Genomic DNA, 24,657 nt, shown 5'->3' on the forward strand with positions numbered 1-24,657 from the left:
GTTTGAGGGGATTTTATGACTTACAAATGCATTTAAAGCAAAATTATAGAGAGAAATGCTGCTATATGTAATTAGTAGCTGTATTCATACAGGATGCATGAACAGGAGGTCAAACCTCGTGGACGTTTATGACAAAACAACAAATTAAACTTAAAACCGCAGTAAAATCAATTTCATTGTTTTTTACTAAATGTACCTCAAATCTCCATGTGAACGCGTTAAAATGTGACATTTAATGAGATAATGTATAATGCTGTTGAATACAAAATTACGTTAAGTATTACAAATGCAGATTCATAAGGAAAATATTGCAGAATTTACAGCAACCGTTTCTTTAAATGTGAGGATTTATTTTTCTTTTATATTATGATTTTATTCACAGGAAGATTTCAGCCACAGGAGAATTTAGACATCATCAAACCGTTCAAAATAAATAAGAAATGTCCTCATTACTGTCCAAAATTACACATAAAGTTAATAAGTATGTGAGGGGTTAAACATTTCCACAATCGAGCAAATTTTGAGATTTTGTCAGTTTTATAGGCAGAATATGTCAAATTAAAATGTATTTATTTGTCACCAGATGTTAACAATAAAAGTGTTTATGCTGGTTTTTTCAAAAAGCCCAATTTGTTTTAATGCATAAAACATCAATAACTTTAAATGGGGGAGTGAATACTTTTTATAGTCACTTACATTAAATATGATTGACTCGAAGACACACTTTCTAATATTTGAATGTTTTTTGTTGTTTTACTTTGTAATACCATTTGAATTCAAACATAAAAAAACATAAATGATTTGGTGTTCATTTGTTGGACTTAGAAGAAAAAAACGGCACAAACCACAGCGGCTGAAGTGAACATTGAATCTTTATTGAGTGAGCAGAGTTCAGTCGTTGCTCCGAACAAACGTCTCGTTCCGAGAACACTGGTGAGATAAACAGGTCAGTGACATTCACACAGAATACAAACAAAACAAACCCCCACACACACCGCCGACGCTGTTTGAGTTTTGAAATCTCAGAATGATTTACGACGCAGAGTTATTTTATTTAGGCTCTTGTTTCTTCGGGTTACAATACATAAAAGTGTTTTTTTCTACCCCGTTAAAAAGCGGCCGGTCGGATGAACATCCGGACGGTTTTCAGGCTGTAGTTGGCCGGTTTGTACGTCGCCCACACGACTCCGTTCGCGACCTCGTGGGGCGCGTTTTTCTCGGGGTCGTACGAGCCTCGATAGTAAACCCCGTTCAGGTTGGCCGCCTGGCAGCTGTTGTACCACCAGCCGCCCCCGTACACCTCCGCGCAACTCTCCTCCCACCTGTCGTTGTCTCTGTCGAAGGTGCTGAACCTCATCCCCGTGTGGGACAGGTGGGACGCCGTGTGGGGCGCCGTGTGGGGCGCCGTGTCGGACGTGGGCGTCCCCAGGGCGTCGCCGGCATCCCCGGTGTACGCGGACACGTGCAGCGGGTACCCCTCCGCCTCCGGGCCAACCACGATCGCGTACTCCGCTCCGGCCACGCCCCCTTCCCAATCCTCCAGCTCCACCTTCAGCATGCTCTCGCCCTGATTCGTCAACAGGTGGAGGTTCTGGTTGCCCAGCCAGAACTCCCCCTTGCCCCCGGCGTCGACCGCGCCGAACCCGCCGCGGTACTCGGCCCAGGAGCGGTTGAAGCCGAGCGCGCCGCTCTCTCTCTGCTGGACTAACAACCACCCGCCCATTAGCCCCTCCTGCTGGCAGTAAACCTCCACTACCTGTGTGGAGTCCGCGCCGCCGGGTTTGATCTTAAACAGGCCGTTCATTTCCCCTTTCAGGTGGTTCTGGTGGGCCGCGACACAATCTGCGGACAAAGAGGGGGGGCACACCGCAAGTTAGCTGGGACGGGCTAGCTAAAAGGCTAGTGCAGTGATAAAAGCGCTAACGGTCACTTTTCAGGAAAACCCAAAGTTGTTTGATGACTTTTGGTGCGATTCTGTTTGCTTGATTAATTGTTAAACATATTAAATGTTTTTGTCAAGGATCAATGGACAAACATCTCAAAAGGCTAATGTCTGCTTGTGTGGCTACGACTAAGAATTCCTCTCCAGATTCTTGTTTTGCCCGCGTTCACACCAAACGCAACAAAATTACATACAAAGTCAATGCAAAGGGGCAACATTTGTGTCCTTTTTGTTGCGAAAGCCAATCAGCAACTTTTTACAAATCGTCATAATTTTGCAGGTATTTCAGCATCACTTTTATCCGTTTATTGGGCTTAAATCGCAGCAACATCTATTTATTGTGGGTTCATACAGCTGCAACCAGTCGACGTGTGGGTTGCTAGAAACAAAGAATAACTCGGAAATTCACGTTGCATTTACGCTCATAATTGTCTTTTTTCTCCTCATTGACCCCCCAAATACCTCAATAACAATTAAATACTTCATACCGATTGTGAAAAGCTTTAAGCTCTTGCAACAAACAATAGCGATTACTGGGTTCACTTCATGTTTTTTTTTTGTACATAGGGCGAGCTAGCTGATGCTAACGCACGCCGTCTAGCTGAGTGAGTTTTTTCACTCCTGCGCGGTACCTTTTCCTACATAATCGGCGTGGCGCTCGGTACGCAGGCTCTTCACACTCCGGGCGTGGAAGTCGGGGAGGTCGTCCTCGACGTCGGCCGTCCTGAAAAAGCCGAGGTCGTCGCCGAACGGATCGCCCTGCACAGAACCCTTGGTGCCGCCGGTCTGAACGGTCTTGGTCGAAAAAGAGGAGGACGAGGAGGAGGAGGATGATGTGAGGCTAGGGAACAAGGAGCCCACCCCTTCCTTGGAGAGGTGCGTCATGCCTTGGCACTCGGGTCCTCCCTCTATCACCTCCTCCGTCTTCTCCACCGGCCCGTCCTTTGAGTGGACGATGGTCTTCCTGATGATCCGTTGGCATTCGGTGCGTTTGGTGGATACGTGACCACCTGTGCTGGGCTCGAAGCCACCGCCATCGAGCGGGCCGCCGAAGCCGCCGCCGAAGCCGCCGCCGATCTCAGTGATGGATTTAGATGGGGTGGAGGAAGAGGAGGAGGAGGAGGAGGAGGAGAAGGAGGAGGAAGATCCCGGTGAGGGTGTAGACTGAGAGTACGAAGTACCTGGGACCTTGGAGATGGTTGCCGGTGATGCGATGGAGCCCTCCTGCTCGAGGATATACTCGACAATTGGCACCTGAGAAAGAAGAAGAACTTAAGCATGTGTGGGTGTGTGAGTTGTTCTAGAAGAGACCACGTGATGCAAAGCTTCATGTCTTAAAGCTGCATTCTCTCTGACCACCAGGGGGCGACTCCTCTGGTTGTAGAGAAGTCTATGCTTCATGTCTTAAAGCTGCATTCTCTCATAAAGCAGGGGATGCTTTAGGGCAGGGCTACACGGTGATTGACAGGTCGACAACAGAGACGTATACGGCGTCTCTACGTCACATATGGTCACTTCCTGTTCACTGGTTGCAAAAAAACAAGATGGCGACGACCGAAATGGACAAAACCGAGGCTTCAAGACATGACTCTCGCAGAATGATTGCCGGCAGGTCTCACACAGTGAGAGCTAACGTGGGAGAGGAAAGAGGAGGTCTGACACAAAGAGATGCTCACATTGGGGAACATGTTTGCTTTCTGCTGTCCGCCGTCCAGGTCCTTGGACTTGTGGAGGGTGTTGACCACGGTTTGCTGTAGCGGCCGGCTCTTCATGACGTACAGCGTCCCCACGGACTGGATGCTCTGGTCCGACTGGGAGTCCAGCTGGTTGACCTGCAGACGGGGAGACAGAGCGGCTTCTTACCAAGACGGATAATGCGAGACATGATTTATTAAAACTGGGCGAGAAATACATGTGCGAGTGGGAGAAACCCGACGAAGCGTCTCTCAAAACACGAGTTGTAAGAGAATACAAGACTTTTTCGTCTCAATTTACTTTTTGGCACGTTTGTGCAAAAAAAAATGTTAATTTAAAAATTGCATTACGACTTCTTTAATGTGGTGCACTTGTGGTTGAAACCAGTACTTCTGAGAGATGAGGACATAAAGCTGCTCCTTCAAAAAAATCTGTTTACAAAGATTTGGAGAAATAATCGACTAATGATCTACAAACACGACCCTTTAATCTAATTTCACTGCAGCAAATTTAAACACAGCTCCCTCAAACCAACTTAAATAAAGTAATTCAGACTGTAGTTGTATGTCTTTTATATATTATTATTAATATTAAGACTTTTCTTTATACTGTCACTTTGTTTTGGAGGCAAAAGAGACCTTTTTATTTTATTTTTTGCTTTTTGATGGCCAGGTTGTGTGTGTGTGTGTGTGTGTGTGTGTGTGTGTGTGTGTGTGTGTGTGTGTGTGTGTGTGTGTGTGTTTTCACCTGTTTCTCCAGGCCCACGTAGCTCTCGTGGTCCACATCGTACTGGGTGTAGCTTTGGCAAGATCCTTTGCAGGAGCGGAGCTTAATGTCGATGTCCACCTGACGGAGGAGACAAAGAGTATAAATCATGTTTACCGTATAAATCATGTTTACTGTATAAACTCATGTTTACCATATTAACTCATGTTTACCATATTAACTCATGTTTACAGTATAAATCATGTTTACCGTATAAATCATGTTTACTGTATAAACTCATGTTTACCATATTAACTCATGTTTACCATATTAACTCATGTTTACCATATTAACTCATGTTTACCGTATAAATTCATCTTTACTGTATAAATATGTACTCTGCCATAGAAATGTATATTTTAGGAGAATTTTTACTCTGCTGTGGGGGACTTTAGCTAAAAACTAAAACTACATTTATATTTAACGTAAAAACAATAATAAAGGAGAAAGAAAGACTAAAAAACAACAGCAGTTTATCTCCCACTGAAGCTCACTAGCTGGTGGTGGTTAAACCTGATTTAGATTGACACATTTAAATGCATTAAACTGTGAATAAATTATAAATGATATGTAATGTCTATCAACTACGGACTGTAAATAATGCACTATAAATTATCCAGCATATTTAATAGTATTTTAAAATTGAATCTTGGTTTAATCTCACTTTCTCATCGAGATTAAAGAACACAAAGAAACACTTAGCAACCCTAAAATAATTGAGGTGCAACGATCGTTTGCGGTAAAAAAAAAAACTCTAAGATATTACAAGGTGAATGCGTGTGTTTTTGTCCCTCTCGAGCCTCCGTACCTCCAGCCTCTGCATCTCCAGCACCTGGTCCTTGACCCGCTCCTTCAGGGCCCCCAGGACCCCCAGCTGTCGGTCGATCTTGATCTTCATGTCGGTGATCCTCTGACGCAGACTCTGGGCCAGGTTGTAGTAGCTGTTATCGTTACCTGGAGGAGGCGATTCATGTCATTAACTTCACATGGAATACATATGTTAGGAGGAAGCTTCCCTTTTCTTCTCCAACAGAAACACTCTCAACCCTCTGAACCCCGTTTCTGTTTCACATGTTTCTCTCTGTATCTTTGATTTTCTCTGTAAGATAATGCAGTTCTGCTCCTCTCTGGAAACAGAACCACCAGCACTAGAAGTCTTGTCTTTAGTGCAGAATAACAGTTATTATGACAGAAATCGTTAAAAGAAAAACATTTAAAAAGTTGAATTTATTTGATAAAAAAAAATTGGAAAGCAATGTAATCTATATTTAAGTATTACCAATGCTAGAACACATACATGGAGGCTCTACCTGTTAAATCTAGAGATTCTAAACGAGTTTTAAGCTTCGTTATTGGTTCTGTTTCTGGTCGTCACCAATGATGTGTTCAGGGGCCGTCAGAAAGACGAAACTCTGACGATAATGACAGTTTTCAGAGCTTCTGGCCGTGATGGACGGGGCCGTTTTGGACTGCCGGTTTAAAGAAAACCAGCTTTTCCATGTTTCCGGCGGGTTTCGGGGTTCGAGTGACTCGAAGGAAGCAAATCAGAGAAGGTGGATGAGAAATGAACTGACCGCCGTCCAGGGTGAGCTTCTGCGTCAGGTAGTTGTAGGTCTCCTTGGTCACCAGGTCGGTGGAGCGGTGCTTGGCCTTGTTCTGATCCAGGAGGCTGCGGATCTTCTCCACCTTCCTCAGAGCGTCGTGGTCGAACCGGTCCATCAGACCCTGCATCCTGCAGCCCGACGGGCACTTGGAGCCCTGGAGGGCAGACGGAGAGGGTCAGGTCTTCAAGGGGAAGAGGAACGAGGGAGGAGGCAACGACACGAGGAAGGAAGGAAGGATGGAAGGAAGAAAACCCAGAGAGCTTCGAAAAGGAACGACCCAACACTGAAACCAATTGCATAAATATGTTTATATCTGGCATTATAGCTGGAGTTAGCAAATATATCTATAAATATATATATATATATATATATATATATATATATATATATATATATATATATATATATATATATATACACACAAATAAAAAAATCTAAATATATGTCCTATAAATGAAAACATATATATACATATATGTGCAATAAAAATATATATTTAAAAATATATATATATATAAATAAATAAAAAGTATATATAAATATATAACCTATAAATATATATAAAATATATATATATATATATATATATATATATATATATACATATATGTCCTATAAAAAATACATGTATATATAAATAAATAAAAATAAATCTAAATATATGACCTATAAATATATATATATATATATATATATATACATATATGTCCTATAAAAAATACATGTATATACAAATAAATAAAAATAAAAATATATTTAAATATATATAAAAAAATATATAATATTTATATTTATACATATATATATATCAATACATGTGTATATTTATATAAATACATATTTACATATGTATGAAAAAATGTAAATGAATAGTAATATTATTGCATATTAATAATTCACAAGAAAATTAATATATGTATAATATTGAATGAAGTAATTAAAAATTGACAAAAATATAGACTATATAAAATATAAATATAGACAAAAATGTTGACAAAAAAGAATGAATAGAAAAGTTCTGTCTCTGTACAATATCAATATTTCTTTGCAACGTAGTTAAAAATCTATTTTGAGATTTGCGTGATTACAAAACATCTGCAGCTTCACACACATTTCTAATAACTTGTTTGTCGGCTGAAGTAGAAGAAAGACATGAAGCGTTATGGATTATGCAAAGGAGGCGGGTACCCATTGGTCGTCGGTGCAGAAGGGCCACTCCTTCTCAGAGGCACACTTCTCAGACCGGGTCCCCTGCTCCACCGGCCGGGACCCTCTGGGGTCCACGAGGGCGGCCTGCAGACGGAGAACGATCATTTAGACACGGCATTATGACATTATGTAACAGTGAATACAAACACTCATATTATTACATACGAGTCATACTTCTGTGACTCAGTATATGAACATCGTCACCGTCTAGCAAATGCAGCATTATGTGTGTATGAATAATATTAAACACTATTATATTTAGGATCTATTTAAGTAAAGTTCACACTGCTTCATTGTTTTGTTTGTTTACGATTGGGCAGAGTTGAAGTTACCAAAGTTGTATAATAATAATATATTAAATCATATATAATATAGTAAGAACCAGGTTGAACGTTACGTGTGTAATAAATTAAATTACAGGGACAAATAAAATGATCTAATCATGAATATCCATCTGAGCTTTGATTTAAAAACATATATTTCTGTACTTAATATCATTTCTATTAATAATATGAAATAAATAATTTATACATGAATTAATGTATACATAAAATAATGAATTCATGAATAATAATACAATATTTTAAATGTATGCAAAAATAAATACCAAAAAACAACTAAATTTAAGTAGGGCAATTAATAAATAAAAGTATAATAATAAATAAAAATAGTGAATAAATAAAGAAGTAAAATACTTAAATTCAATTAATTAATACCTACTTTTATTTGTATTAATATTTCTGGTACATTTAATGTCAGATCAATTCATTTATTAAGTTATTTATTCACGAAAAACAGCCAAACGAGGCAGAAAAACGATTAAATCAAGAAACCCAAAGCCGGTAAGCAGCATGACGTTGTGAACACACAGCAGGTCCTCAGAGTTTCCTCTCAGACTCACCAGAGTCGAAGCCGCGCTCATCGCCCCGAGAAACACCAGTAAGTTCAGTCGCTGCATCCTGCTTCCTGTCGCTGTGCCCAATGATTCCCCGCCGGCCATTTGAAGCCTCCTGCGCTCGGCCTGGCGGCCCGGTGACTCGCCGGTGACTCACCGATGACTCACCGGGTCACCGGGTCAGAGCCGGGTCACCTCTGTTCTGCGGAGGCGGTCTGTTGCTTCGGCACGGCGTGTTCACAAACACGCTGACGGACTTCCCGGCTCCTGATAAGAAATGTTTCCTCAGAGCAAACAGACGGAGAAACGTTCACCGAGCAGGAGACCTCTGACCGACAGAGGAATAACTGGAATAACTACTAATATTAAAGATGCAACTGGAATAACTACTAATATTAAAGATGCAACTGGAATAACTACTAATATTAAAGATGCAACTGGAATAACTACTAATGTTAAAGATGCAACTGGAATAACTACTAATATTAAACATGTAACTGGAATAACTACTAATATTAAAGATGTAACTGGAATAACTACTAATGTTAAAGATGCAACTGGAATAACTACTAATATTAAACATGTAACTGGAATAACTACTAATATTAAAGATGCAACTGGAATAACTACTAATATTAAAGATGCAACTGGAATAACTACTAATATTTAAGATGCAACTGGAATAACTACTAATATTAAAGATGCAACTGGAATAACTACTAATGTTAAAGATGCAACTGGAATAACTACTAATATTAAAGATGCAACTGGAATAACTACGAATATTAAAGATGCAACTGGAATAACTACTAATGTTAAAGATGCAACTGGAATAACTACTAATATTAAAGATGTAACTGGAATAACTACTAATATTAAAGATGCAACTGGAATAACTACTAATATTAAAGATGCAACTGGAATAACTACTAATATTAAAGATGCAACTGGAATAACTACTAATATTAAACATGTAACTGGAATAACTACTAATATTAAAGATGTAACTGGAATAACTACTAATGTTAAAGATGCAACTGGAATAACTACTAATATTAAACATGTAACTGGAATAACTACTAATATTAAAGATGTAACTGGAATAACTACTAATATTAAAGATGCAACTGGAATAACTACTAATGTTAAAGATGCAACTGGAATAACTACTAATATTAAAGATGCAACTGGAATAACTACTAATATTAAAGATGCAACTGGAATAACTACTAATATTTAAGATGCAACTGGAATAACTACTAATATTAAAGATGCAACTGGAATAACTACTAATGTTAAAGATGCAACTGGAATAACTACTAATATTAAAGATGCAACTGGAATAACTACGAATATTAAAGATGCAACTGGAATAACTACTAATGTTAAAGATGCAACTGGAATAACTACTAATATTAAAGATGTAACTGGAATAACTACTAATATTAAAGATGCAACTGGAATAACTACTAATATTAAAGATGCAACTGGAATAACTACTAATATTAAAGATGCAACTGGAATAACTACTAATATTAAACATGTAACTGGAATAACTACTAATATTAAAGATGTAACTGGAATAACTACTAATATTAAACATGTTACTGGAATAACTACCAATGGCAAAGGTGTAACTGGAATAACTACTAATGTTACAGCTGCAACTGGAATATTCCAGCTTTAACTGGAATAACTACTAATGTTAAACATTTAACTGGAATAGTAACTGATATTCCAGCTGTAATAACTACAATTATTCCAGCTGTAACTACAATATTAACTGACATTACAGAAACTTCTCAAATACAAAAAAACATCATTAATGCTCAAACATTAACTTTCTGAAGTTGTGTAACGTTTCAGTTCAGACTTGAATCTCACATTTTATTAAACAAACAATCACGATGACAATCTGCTCAAAGGTTGAGGTCCAGAGTCGAGCAGAATGCAGCAGCAGCGCCACCTACTGGCACCAAGCAAATACTGGGGCTGTGATAGTAAAAACAGACTGTTGCTGGGTTGGTATTGACTTTTTTAATATCCTTTGGGTTCTGCACAAGCAACTCATCGATGTCACTGATCTTTACACGTTATAACTCAATATAGTGCATAGTATAAGTGTGATGAAAATAAATGTACCTTCATACAGGTGGTTTATACTGACCTTTGACTTCTAGAGGCATTTGTTTTTTTGTTGATGGTGGTGGCTTCATATTTGAGAGATTTTATTTTTAGACCAATTCTAAGGATGTTAAAAGATTTCTTTTCTTTTCTCCACACAAACAAAAATCACAGGATACATCCGTCTGTGCTTCGTCTCGGTCACGTGACGCGTTGCCCCAAAAATGAAGCCACCAAACGAGTAAAAATGAGTACAGAACAGACGTCTTTGGGGGACCTTAACATACGGGTTCATTGCTACAGGTGATTGTCACTCGCTCGCTTTGCAGAATATGTTGAGTTGTATTTGTTATGCACTCTATATTAGTTTTGATGCCGGTCATATCATTTTGTCATATTTATCCCCCACACCTTGAAGGCTGGTCCGTGAAAGCATCGTCCTACAACAAACCGGTCCGTGGCTCAAAAAAGGTTGAGGACCGGCGGAGTAACCGCCAACCCCCTCTCTCCCTCTCCTCTAATGTTTCTGGTGTGTGAGCCGGTGGCTCGAGAGGTGCTGCAGCAGCCGGAAGCCCTTCTGACAGTGTTCACACTCGAAGGGTTTCTCTCCCGTGTGAATGCGCACGTGTTTGGTGAGGTTGCTCTTGTCGTTGAACTGCTTCCCGCATGCTTTGCAGACATAGGGTTTCTCCCCCGAGTGGATCATGCAGTGCTTCCTCAGGTTCACGGCCTGGGTGAAGGACTTGCCGCACTGGGTGCAGCGGTGCGGCTTTTCCGGCGCCTCGGGCGCCACGACAACGTCCGTTTTCGGCGGTTTCTCCTCGTGCGTGGCCCGGTGCGTTTTCAGCGCCGACTGGTTGGTGTAACCTTTCCCGCAGGCGTCGCACGTGTACGGCCTCTCGCCCGTGTGGCCGCGCTCGTGGACGACCAGGTGCTGCAGCAGCCGGCAGCCTTTGCCGCAGTGCGAGCAGCGGTACGGTTTCTCCCCCGTGTGTATCATCTTGTGCTTCTTCAAGTTGTTCCTGACGCTGAAGGCCTTGGGGCACATGTTGCACTTGAAGGGTTTCTCCCCCGAGTGGGTGTACTGGTGCGCCGCCAGGGACATCTGCACCCTGAAGCTCTTCGGGCACAGCTCGCACTGGTACGGTTTCTCGCCCGTGTGGAGCCGCTCGTGCTGCTTCAGTTTCGCCAGATGCTTGAAGCTCTTGCCGCAGCGGCCGCAGCCGTGCGGTCTCTCCTGGGAGTGACTGAGCATGTGCGTCTTGAGGTCTCCCTTCCGGGCGCAGCTCTTGCCACACTGCTCACACGTGAACACCTTCTCGCCCGTGTGGGTCAGCTGGTGGAGCTTCAGAGTGCCCTCCCTCCCGAACTGCTTCCCGCACACTGTGCAGCCGTGACACTTCTCCCCCGTGTGGGTGAGCAGGTGCTGCCGGAGGGTGTGCAACAAGTAGAAGCTCTTGTCGCATTGCCCGCAGGCGTGACACCTCTCTCGGGGAGCCCCCTCGGATTCCTCTTTTTTACCGTCGTGGTTCTCGCTGCGCACGTGCAGCCTCAGGTGGCGTTCGGTCCGGAAGGCCAGACCGCATTCGCCGCAAGAATACGCCTCCGACTCCGGCGCGCTCGCCGCACCGCAGTGTTGCAGCCGGTGTCTGGCGAGGTGGCTCGTCTTGGCGAAGGACTTCCCACAAGCCTCGCAGCGGTGACACCGGCGTTCGGACGCAGCTTCCTGCCGGTTCTTCTCCGCTTTGTTTTCATCTGTGGAGTCAAGAGCGAGAAAGAAGGAAACGAGCAGTTAAACTAACAGTTTGCCTGCGGTCGCTCCGTGAACACGTCTCCGGCTCGCCATACCTCTCTTGGTGCCGCAGTGGTGCGACCGGTGTCTGGTGAGGTTGCTCCTCTTCGCAAAGGATTTCCCACAATCCTCACAGTGGAGACGCCGGCGGTCGGGCGGAGCTGAGTCCAAAGTTAAAGAGGGAGGAACAAAGTTAAAAATCAAAAGGATGCATTTTTATCTTTAGACTGAGAAGAAGAGCAGCAAAGAAACTCATTAAAAACAGTTAAATCTGCTTTTATTTAAAGCAGAAAAATACATCCAGCTTGTCAAAAGTGTTTTGTGTGAAATGTATGCATGTTTTTGTATTCTTTATATTGAATTCATTATCTGATTTAATTGATAATAATTTAGGATAGGAATATATAAGCATTATGCTTACACCTTTTCAGTCTCTCTGTTTTTATTAAATTGTGGCTTTACTTATTGTAATGATTGACTGAATAAAACACACAAACAAAACTATATTTATGGCCATATTATTATTATTACAATTAATATGATTGCAAAAAATAATGAATGATTTATACATATACCATTGAATAAATACATGTAATAGAATATATGCAAAAAATAAATACATTAAAAAAAATAAACAAATAAACAAGATGAATAGAGTTACATTCTCCATTTGAAAACCAGTAGAACTTTTACCGGCCGGCTCGGCGGTGTCTTCAGCTTCAGCGACGTTTCGGGGTTCCTCGTCCGCCGGCATCCGGTAGTCCTGAATGAGCCACGCCAGCCGGTCCGAGGCGCCGCCGCCCTCCTGGAACACCAGCAGCGTCTCCCGCCGCTCACCCGCCACTCCGCCGGCGTCGTCGTCGTCCGCCGCTTCCACTTTGTACTGGTCCATCGGCGCCACGGGGCCACCGCCGCTGCACCAGTCCGGGTACCGGTCCCGGCTCTCGAGGTAGTCGCCCGCCTCCTCCTTCAACTCCACCTTGATGAGACTCTGCGCCGTCGCCATGGGAACGAGCCGCCCGCCCGGAGGCTGCATGCAGTCCACCAGGCGGACGGACAGCCGCCTCGGGGGCGAGAGGGCGTCTGAGGGAGGAAACGATGAGACAGGATTACAGCAGCAAGAGATAGCAGTAAAATAAGAAACAAGTAATAAATATAAGCAACAAGTAAAACAGTAATAAAAACCGATCGTTGTTTTCTAAAAGTTACATGTTATGTCCTGCTCACCTTCCGGCCTCACGGCTGGTCTCGGGTCGCCGGGCGGAGACGCCACGATGTCAGAGGCCGACCTGAGAGACACGACAGACACGTCCTTTACTGCTGAACAAGTGATACTACTAAAGTACTACCACAATACTGCAGGAAGTGATAAGGTCCTGCATTCAAAACCTTACTGAAGTAAAAGTTTGTACGCAAAAACTTTTATATCTGCAGTTTTAGGATTACGGTTGCTACACAGATATTATATATATATATATATATATATATATATATATATATATATATATATATATATCTCAACAACAAAACTGTTGTTGAGCCCACTGTTTTCTGATAGAGCAGCAGACTGACAATAGTTGTTGATATTATGAACAATAACATTATTATTAACATGCTTGATTTAATAGCATCGTCTAAAAGTAAAAGCACAAAATAAAGTACTAGCCCTATTACACACATCTATATTATATCACATTTATAAAATACATAGAAAGTACAAACAAGTGATTCATATATATAATAAAAACAATATTAAAGGATTATAAGTATTGTATCATTACTATTACCACTTCCTTTCTAATCTAAAATTAGACATTAATTGCCTTATACACTGATTTGAATTCAGCTCATGGAGATTTTGAAGGGATTTTATTTTGAAATGTCTCATCAGAATGTCTTGATTGTCTCTGCGGGGCATCTTGAGGTGGTATATTATCATCATGAAGTGAAATTAGTTTGTAACTATGGAACATTTAGAGACACAATCGCTCATGAATGTGATTTTCTAGAGCTTTTATTTTGAAATTCAAAAGCAGAACGTCCTCATACATGAAGCGGTGCCTTCTACCGTCCCAGGTGGCGCGCGGTGGATCTCAGGTAAAGATATAAATACATATGAACACATAACCACATATAAACACGGCCGGGTTTCCACGTGGAGGCGGGCCGCAGTGGAAAGAGTTTACCGTCGGACGTGAAGTCGTTTCCGGGCTAGCGGTGGAGCTAACGAGCTGCTGCGGACGAGCCTCCGCTTCCGGTGGCCTCCAACAGACGTCCGCTTTGTCTTCGGGCTCTCTGGCGGTGAAACGAGACAAATGAATCCGGAAGTGGGAAGAAAACGCGTTCAAAACGGCCGAAAGGAGAAGCAGAACGAGCGGCGACGCCGAGTTACCAGCGAGCTTGTTTCTCTTCCGGGTTCACAAGACGGAGCTGTCCGCTCGACCAATGGCCGCTGAGGAAAACGTAGCGGGGGCGGGTTGTTTGAGAGGTTTGCGCCAATCGCCGAGCCACTTGTAAACAAGGAAACGGCACCTCGCGTAGGACAAATATAAGATAATACGCGTTTTGCGCTAAACTCTCTGAAGGTTACATTTTACTGGCTTTAAATACTTTAAATTGCCTCTAAAATATAATATGATGTTATTAGTGATGGAAGAAGTCCTCAGATATACAATACACGAAGTAATACTACAGTAAAAACACAGTCCTGCATACTCAGTATGCAGAATGGCTCATTTCTAATATATTTTATTCATATTATGTGTTTATAATTATTGATGCATTCATGTTTACATCACTTTAATGTTGCAGCTGGTAGATCTGCATTATATTTGAAGGACTTTATATTCTGCCGTGTTTCTTATAATAAATGTAAATATATATATTTTGTATTATGAATCTGAATCTGCAAAGTAACTTAAGTTATTAAAAAGATATCGTGCAGTAAAAATGACAATATTTCCCTCTGAGATGTAACGGAGAAGAGGTATGAAGTAGCAGGAAATTGAAAAGTACAAGTACCTCAAAAATGTACTGAATAAATGTACTTAGTTACAATTCATCTATCAGCCATTTTACCTAGTGTTGTGTGTGCCTGGTATCTGCATGCAGAAATTAATGTCAGTGTTTTAATTTTTAAATCTGATGTTTTGGGATTACGGTTTCAGGTTTGAAGCTTTTAGACGTTTTATTCATACTTTTTTTTTCATTATCCAGAGTTTTAAGAAAACACTTTAAAGTTTTAAATCCATTTTCCTGATAATTGACGTTATATTTGCCCAAAAGTTTCATCTCTAACATAAATAACACATGATAAACATATTCGTTTAATGAAAATGAAAATGAAAGTTGCAATTCTATATAATTATGAATATATATATATATATATATATATATATATATATATATATATTTATATATATATATATATGTTTTAAAATAAATTTTAAAATATATATTTACACATTAACGTTTACATTTATTCAGACAAACTGCAGCACAGGAAGTGAAATAAACCGATTGCCCCTGTTTGTGTCGCTACAAACATCCACCACCAGATGGAGCCACGTGATCAGTGTTTCAGTGTTAACATTGTCAGGAGAAAAAAATGGAAGCTCCACATGTTATAAATATTAAACTATTTACATTTTTACCTCACAAATATTTCTGTCTGGAGATTAAAAAAATAAAGATTCTGAGAGAAACCCTGCGAGTCGTCAGGCTGATAGCAGATGAAGACTTGAGCAATCAATGTATAACAGCACAAACACACACACATACACACACACACACACACACACACACACACACACACACACACACACACAAATCCACAGGCTGAATGCTTTGATTATTCGCTCTTTTGAAGACAGATATTTCTGAAGTCCCTTTGAAGCGGATGTTACTGAAGTTGTTGGTTTCTTATTGATAACAATCTGATGCATAATGTAAAGCGGCTGAAGAGTCTCATCAATGCGTCTTTAATCCTCCCAGCAGCTGGGCTGCAGGTACACCGGCCCTCTGGCCAGAAAAGCACACACGAGTATCTTTTTTTATCTTTTTTAAATGAGTGTGTCGAACACAAACAAAGCGTCTAAAAGCTGCAAGCGGTTTTCAACCCGCGGGTCAGGGAACACAAGAGCATCTCCAGGGTAGGAAACCAGAGGAAACCCACAAATGAAACGCATCCATGTGATTCCTTCAACACTCGTTAACAACGTAGTACAAACACAGTGTTGTTGAGGTGTTATGAAGTTACATTCATGGCATGTTTAGTTTATGTATTTAATTCAAACCCAACTATCATGTTTTTTCTACAATTTAAGCAAGACCATTAAACTGTTACTATATGGTCACTATGGTTAACTACGTTCTGTCATTGTGTCAGATGAAAAGATTACAAATATTTAAACGTATTGTATTAGTCGCATTATAGCGTTTTAACTACTTCATCTTAGAAAGAGAGAAAGTGATCAGTATTCAGTGTGTGAAGTGCAGTGACTCAACAGTTTGACCTCAATTTATTCCCCAGTGAACATTTAGCACACACACACACACACACACAACGATGGACCAGCATCTTACATTTAATACGTAATATTTGTGTACATCTTACACAGCTACTGTTTAGCTCCTTTATCTTTTCCGACATTGTCATCTCCTCCCTCCTCTCTTCCCTCCTCCCTCCTCCTCCCTCCTCCTCCCTCCTCCTCCCTCTTCCTCCTTCCTCCTCCTTCCTCTTGTGTCTCGGAGCCTCGGATGGATGCTAATTGGCATCTGATGCATTTTTAATGTTCAGCCACCCAAACCACACTCTGCCTGCCACCGTGTGTGTGTGTGTGTGTGTGTGTGTGTGTGTGTGTGTGTGTGTGTGTGTGTGTGTGTGTGTGATCATGTTCGTGTTCTTGTACTCGTGATGCCATTAGAAGTAAACGTGGTGTGTGAATGTGCCTCTTGCGGTGTGTAATCTCGTGACTGGAAGTCAATTTGTACTCATCTTCTCTCACTTCAGTCCCAGCAGACGCCTTAATGGCAGAGAGAGAGAGAGAGAGAGAGAGAGAGAGAGAGAGAGAGAGAGAGAGAGAGAGAGAGAGAGAGAGAGAGAGAGAGTTTCTTGTCCGGTCGCTGGCTGTTGAAAGTTTGAGGTTAACAGGTTTTCCACATCATCATCCTACTCATAGGTCCAAATACTCATTAAAAGGGAACACATGAAGTGAGAGCATCATTTTGCTGCTCAGTTTTTTAGAATCGTTTCACCTTTTGGAAAATACAGCTTTCTCTTCGAGAGTGAGATGAGAATATATCACCAACTACAAAGAGACACACAACAACTATACAGAGACACAACATGACTACAAAGAGACACAAACTGACTTCAAATAGACATAAACTGACTTCAAATAGACATAAAATATCAACACAGAGAAACAAAATGACTACACAGAGAAACAAAATGACTACAAAGAGAAACGCAATGACTTCAAAGAGACACAAAAATGACTACAAAGAGAAACACAATGACTTCAAAGAGACACACAATGACTTCAAAGAGACACAACATGACTACACAGAGAAACAAAATGACTACAAAGAGAAACGCAATGACTTCAAAGAGACACACAATGACTTCAAAGAGACATACAATGACTTCAAAGAGACATACAATGACTTCAAAGAGACACAAAATGACTACAAAGAGAAACAAAATGACTACAAAGAGATTACAAATGACTACAAAGAGAAACAAAATGACTACAAAGAGATTACAAATGACTACAAAGAGAAACAAAATGACTACAAAGGGAAATACAATGACTTCAAAGGGAAACAAAATGACTTCAAAGAGAAACAAAATGACTACAAAGGGAAACAAAATGACTACAAAGAGAAACAAAAAGACTACAAAGGGAAACAAAATTACTTCAAAGAGACACAAAATGACTACAAAGGGAAACAAAATGACTACAAAGAGAAACACAATGACTACAAAGAGATTACAAATGACTACAAAGAGAAACAAAATGACTACAAAGAGATTACAAATGACTTCAAAGAGAAACAACATGACTTCAGAGACACAACCACAGACAGGTGTTTCAACTACAAAGTGCTAAACAGCCATAGAGCCGGTGTATCTGGCTGCTATGTGGGAGAGACGGTGGGGTCTCTTTCAGGACCATCGTCTTCGGCCGTGGTCGTATGATACGGATCACCTAGCTCTCTGCACACTGGATAACAAACTGCCTCCCACCTATTCTACCATGAATTGAACTGTATTTGGGTGTAAATCACACACACACATGTATACAGTATGTGTGCGTGTGTGTAACTGCTCTGCAGCTCATTATGAAGATGATGACTGTTGAGTTATATAAGAACACCTCATAAACACAACAGCCTTAATGCCACAGCTAGTCAGAGGAAGTTAATATAGTGGTGTGCACACTGTGTGGGAGTCGGGGAGAAGATGAACGGGCCTGCTTGAAGTGAACATTAATTATTCTTGAATATTGCTCAGACATCAAGGATCTGTGAGTGAGAGGAAGATAAATTACAACACTCTCGCTTTCACACTTAATTACATTCTGTTTTCCTCTATAAATTCCACATTGAGCTAAGCTAATCAGCTGCTTCCTGCAGGTAAGAACAGAAGGAGTGGCTCTGGTCTGCGCTGTCTTTGTCAAAGTTGAAAGAAGTTATAAAGTTGGATGTTTTGGGTCAGACAATGGAGCCGCCATGTTTTATTGTGCACATTTTAAATATCTTGGCTCAGCTCAACCAGATTGGTTGATGCTTTAATTTGGTGCAAAGGCTCAGAGCATGTACCTCCCAGCACTTTTTTTGTCTTGTAATATTTGCATTCTGAGTGCAAAAAAACCCAACAACCCCATAATGACTTGTGAATTAATTGCACTGAGAAAACCGGCAGTGTGTAAAGGCCTAAAGTCTGCAAACTAAAAAGTGGGACATGGACCACTCAGTCAGCTAAATCTATTCGTGTCTTTCTGAGAGAAAAACAAATCTCTAAAATGTGGAAATTAAACAGAAAGTAACACAGAATCAAAAAGTAAAAGACAGCTCATAATTATCGAAATCGCTTTGTTTTAACACGTTTGTGTACGAATATGAATCCAACTCCCGCTGTGCCGATTGTCATGAAGTTACCAACAATCTGTGCATCACGCCCCGAGGGACATATGTGTGTGTAGTCAGGAAAATATGGAACACAAAAAATAACATTTCACAGTTAATTACAGTACGAATAGGAGGATGGGTTCATACTTCTTACAATTTCTTACAACCCTTTTTTAAAGTAATGACAAGGCAGCTCTCTCTCACACATACACACGTGTACTTCATTGTACATTGTATATGTCATATACTTTTGTGTAGGACACACTAATACATTCCCTTAATAACCTAAACCCTACAACCAAGTGCCAACCATCAAACAGCCCATTGGATTGATTTCTTTCCTAAAATCTTTCAAAAAAATGGCCCCGATTTCTACAAAGGTTGTCGTATTCCACATTTGTCCCGTATTCCAATTATGTCCTCACTTTCTAAAAATATTACCACTTTCCAAAATGTCCTCAGTTTCAAGGAGCACAACACTAATTGGATCGATAACGCGCCGGCAAATATACATATATAGATAAAATGTGGTAATCTATAAATTAAAGGACGTGTCAGTGGTTTTGCAAGTTTAAGTCCCTTCATTTAGTGATGTGTTTTTTTATTCCCTTCGAGGTAGCCATTGTTTTTTTTACATGAAAATCCAAGCTATTTTAAAGAATTGGGTGACACAATTTAAAAACAGGTTTCGTCCACTTGTCATCTAGCAGTTATTTATCCAGGTTATAATGCTTAAAACTGCATTCAGCAATGGTCTTATTATCCATTATGATAAAGAACAGCAGAGCTGATGATGGGAAAACATTTAGTTCAATATCTCCCGAACGTATATTCCGACTTGGAGAAGTTACACAAAGTCTACACTTTGTGGTCAAAGTTCAAAGCCGAGAGCTGAATAATCCATGAGCGTTCCTGTTTTACATGAAACCTTCTGCACTTGAATGCACCGCGCTGGATTCGGCCTACGCAGTCGTCCTGTAAGAAGAGCTGATTCCCCGCAGAGCGGCGCTGAGGTCGAAAGTTTAGTGCAAAACAAAAACGCTGTCTCTTGCATTGTTTTGACGCTGGAGATTTAATGATTCAGAAGGCGTCGTGGGATTTGCAGACTCAGAATTTGCTGAGCTCATCAATTATGAATGGTCTTAGGGTAATGCTTGCAGATGGAACATTATATATGTCTGCTTATCAGATTCTGATTCACAATTGATTTACTCCAAAACACTTCATAAAAAAATGACAGAAGCTTTGCTGATACAAGAATCTGAAACAAGTCCGTCCATCGTCCTGTTTATCTTAAGATGGACAGACTGAAGTGAACCTGCTCGCAGGTGCAATGAAAGTGCAGGGATTCCTAAAGTTATACGACTTGCAAGACCTTTCACTCAACACACAAATGTTATTCACACAGTGGAAACGTCTGGGGATCAAATTCACCAAATTTCTTGGCAATCCATCCAAAGGTTAAATATTTCAATCAAAACCAAAAATGCCACTGTCATGGTGTGGCCAGATGAAAGGTCCAGGGTTTTCAAAAGTTATTGGGTTTAATCCTCTCGGGACCATGAGTGTCTGAACCAAATTTCTTGGCAATTCGTTATTATCGTTATTACCGCCAAAGTTGTTACCGCCAAAGTTATTACCGCCAAAGTTTATTAGTCTTCATCTTCTGGGGACCACGAATGTCTGAACCAAATTTATTGGCAATCCATCCAGCAGTTGTTAGACATTTCACTCAACATCACACATGTAATTCACACGGTGCCGCCAGGGGAAACGTCCGAGGATCGGCAAAGTCGTTAGGCTTCATCCTCTGGGGACCAGAACAAAATGTATTGGCAATCCGTCCAAGGGTTGTTAAACATTTCACTCTAAACCACAAATGTCAACCTCAAAATGCCCCCAGAAGAAACGTCTCGGGATCACCAATGTTATTAGGCTTCATCCTCTGGGGACTGTGAGTGTTTCCACCAAATTTCATAACAATCTATGAAACAGTCCTGAAGATATTTTGGTCTCGATCACAGTGGGGGGAAGATTGATAGACCAGCAAGGGCATTCATAAAATGACATGGCAGAAGAGGAAATGCTACATGACATAAAAACATAGTACATGCAACAGCTGGCAACGATAAGCCCCGGGACACGAGATTACCACATGCATTTTTCATTTCATGGGGCCTCTTATTTTCTCAGCATCATGGCTCAGTAGTTTTGATGTTGTGTGTTTGTTAAGTAGAACGGCTTCCCAGAGGAGAGCAAAGGTCCCGAGTTCTGCGGGAACAACATGACCTGTCACTTTACATCATTCCCACATTGAGAGGTTGAGCCCGGCCACGGCCCTCCGCTCCGTCTGCAGCTTCCCTCGGCTTATTTCCTGTTGTTCAGTCCTCTGTTTGACTGCTCATTGCTGCGATGTAAATGCAAACCACTGTCGAGTATGTTTGTTCATGAGGCAACAGAGGAATCCAAAATGGCCGGCAAACACATGTCTTATGTTTGTGTAATAGTCACGAAATACTTGGTCTCGTGGGGAGAAACACAACGTCAGTTTTTTATTTTCCTTTTTCATGACGGCATTAAACTGCAGCTTAATGTATCTTAGGTTTATGCAACAAAAGCAACAGTTAGGTTTATGCAACAAAAGCAACAGTTAGGTTAGACAACAAAAGCAACAGTTAGGTTTATGCAACAAAAGCAACATTTAGGTTTATGCAACAAAAGCAACAGTTAGGTTTATGCAACAAAAGCAACAGTTCGGTTTATGCAACAAAAGCAACAGGTAGGTTTATGCAACTGAAATCAATACAGTCCTTTAGGGACCTTTACAACACATATGTCAGGAAGAGAGCATGAGGTTTGCCAGAACACGTCAGCAGGCCGGATGCTTGATTCCTTCGATTACATTCAGGTGCGAATGTGCTTTATCACAATTTTAACTTTTAAGTTTGCATCAAGTCCAAAACTTGAAGAAAGCTATCAAAAAAATACAACTTTTAATGTTTTTCTTTCCGGTTAGATCAGATAGTATTGGAACAGGAAATCGTTCTCGCCCACCTGAACCTCTAAGTACTCGCTAATCTGAGATCAAAACAAGGCAACACTCACGCAAATACATACACACACACACACACACACACACACACACACACACACACACATGCACACACATGCACACACACACACACACGCACACACATGCACACACACACACACACACACGCTTGGCTCGCCGAACACCTCAGTAATTGTAGGGAAAACAAACAGCAGTGGCTTCTGGGAAATAAAGGCAGGATGAAAAGAGAATTTCAATGATCTCACCGTGGGACGTCGGCACGCCGCCTGCCCCCCTGAACCAAACCTCAGACGGGTAAAACATTAATGAATCTCTGCAGGAAGATGTAACCAGACACATTGTCACAGTATAATCCAATACAACAGATCACACGGTCTGTTGTACTTGAGTTCAGACTGAAAGACATTTTTAGAGGCGGCGAAATCTCAGTTGTCATCATCTCCAATTGATTGACATGTCTGTCTCCCAATGAGAGCGCGGTATGCTAAATGAAGCCAGTCAGGAAGACTCTCTCTGCACTCCTTTTCATTCATAATCTCTGCGTCTCTATTTATTACACCATCAGCTGATTGTGGGTGGCACTTCAAATGAACCGACCAGATTTCCCTTCGGCCAATCACATCGCTGCTGTCGAACTTTAAACATTTTCTCCTCTCGGCTGCTGTCAGTTGTCATTTCAGCTCAAATCGGATGCAACCCTGCCGTCAGCATCACTCATGCTCCTCATTCTTCATCGGATTGCGGCATCATCATCATCATCACCACCAGTGTCTGGACTCCGGGGGATTCGGGCCTCATCTGACCTCAACATCATTGCCCCTCGATAGTCCAATCGCCAAATACTTTGCACTATTCCAATGTTATGCATATGTAACAAATTATTGTTAAATAGTAATGAAGTCTCTCCTGATGGACGCATCTATACAAGTTCATGTCGGTCACAGGGTTCATACACATTTTGACCAGTGGGTTTCATGACTTTTCCATGACTTTAAACCAAATGTCCATTACAAACATTTAGTGAAATCTGGGTGTAAACAGTAAAAAGTGAGTTAATGTAGTATTTAAACTAACAATTTGAACACAAAGCATACAGTAAACCTTAAATGACTCAAATTAATGAGACAATAGTTTGATTAAAAGAATAAACATGTATATAGATGCCTGTATGTATGCCTGCTTATATTTTGAGTCTTTCTTTTTGCGTAAATGAACGACATGAACACATGAATATAACACATTTACATGACTTTTACTAAACTTTTGGGATTTTATTTTTTTCAAGGACTTTTCCAGGCCTGAAAATAACCATTTTAAAATGCCATGACTTTTCCAGGTTTTCCATGACGTAAGAACCCTGAGGTCAACTTGAAGAAATAACAACTCTTAACATGAGTCGGGGGATGAATGAATGAAGTCACTGATTGGTTAGACCAAAATGAAACAAAATGAGAATGAGGGATTTCTTGTCACGGGGTGGTTAAGGAGTGGGCCCAAATGATGGTGCGAGTGAAAAAGTAAATTTAATAATTCCAAAACAGGCAGGATTCTCAAAAACACAAAGCAGGATTCTCAAAAACACAACAGGGGGAACTGCTGACCCGGACTGGGGACATCGTCGGGCGGTGGAAAGAGCACTTTGAGGAACTCCTAAACCCGGCCAACATGTCCCCTGGAGAGGGGGCAGTGCCTGAAGACTTTGGGGTGGTTTCACCCATATCCCTGGCAGAGGTCGCTAAGGTAGTCAAAAAGCTCCTTGGTGGCAAGGCGCCAGGGGTGGATGAGATCCGCCCTGAGATGCTGAAAGCGCTGGACACTGACACTCTTCAATGTTGCATGGGAGTCGGGAACAGTGCCCATGGACTGGCAGACCGGGGTGGTGGTTCCCATCTTCAAGAAGGGGGACCGGAGAGTGTGCTCAAACTATCGTGGCATCACACTGCTCAGCCTCCCGGGAAAAGCTTATGCCAGGGTGCTGGAAGGGAGGCTCCGACCGCTTGTCGAACCTCAGATTCAAGACGAACAGTGCGGATTCCGTCCCGGTCGTGGAACAGTCGACCAGCTCTTTACCCTTGCAAGACTACTGGAGGGGTCCTGGGAGTTTTCCCAACCAGTCTACATGTGCTTTGTAGACTTGGAGAAGGCATTCGACCGGGTCCCTCGGGGGTTTTTGTGGGGGGTGCTGCGGGAGTATGGGGTGCCGGACCCGTTGGCACGGGCCATCCGGTTTCTGTACGCCTGCAGTAGGAGCTGTGTTCGTATCCTCGGTAATAAGTCAGACACGTTCCCGGTGGGTGTTGGCCTCCGCCAGGGCTGCCCTTTATCACCGGTCCTGTTCGTGACCTTCACGGACAGGATATCTAGGCGCAGCCAGGGGGCGGAGAGGATCCGGTTCGGGAGTCTCGGGATCGCCTCTCTGCTGTT

The 24,657-nt window shown here is 41.5% G+C and overlaps 2 protein-coding genes across 2 annotated transcripts in view; both read right to left on the bottom strand.

The window, feature by feature from the left end:
- Positions 1-864: 864 nt before the first annotated feature.
- fga (fibrinogen alpha chain) lies at positions 865-8,173 on the bottom strand (the record flags this gene model as incomplete). The annotated part of the gene is made up of 8 exons (XM_079216361.1): positions 865-1,842; positions 2,575-3,196; positions 3,619-3,774; positions 4,385-4,483; positions 5,211-5,356; positions 5,977-6,160; positions 7,195-7,299; positions 8,117-8,173. 8 exons carry the CDS (start codon positions 8,171-8,173, stop codon positions 1,109-1,111), a joined length of 2,103 nt encoding a protein of 700 aa, XP_079072487.1. The 3' UTR covers positions 865-1,108.
- A 1,935-nt stretch (positions 8,174-10,108) lies between these two features.
- LOC306734518 (uncharacterized protein) overlaps positions 10,109-24,657 on the bottom strand; it is a gene marked incomplete at its 5' end in the record, with an annotated part of 42,341 nt that continues 27,792 nt past the window's right edge. Inside the window, 5 exons of the mRNA XM_079215875.1 lie at positions 10,109-11,989; positions 12,083-12,187; positions 12,720-13,109; positions 13,254-13,343; positions 22,479-22,546. Of these exons, the coding sequence (XP_079072001.1) occupies positions 10,752-11,989; positions 12,083-12,187; positions 12,720-13,109; positions 13,254-13,343; positions 22,479-22,546 (1,891 nt within the window). The 3' untranslated portion in view covers positions 10,109-10,751. The remainder of the gene's footprint in view (positions 11,990-12,082; positions 12,188-12,719; positions 13,110-13,253; positions 13,344-22,478; positions 22,547-24,657) is intronic.

This window comes from Taurulus bubalis (genome assembly GCF_910589615.1).
Source record: "Taurulus bubalis genome assembly, chromosome: 3".
Lineage (NCBI taxonomy): Eukaryota > Metazoa > Chordata > Actinopteri > Perciformes > Cottidae > Taurulus > Taurulus bubalis.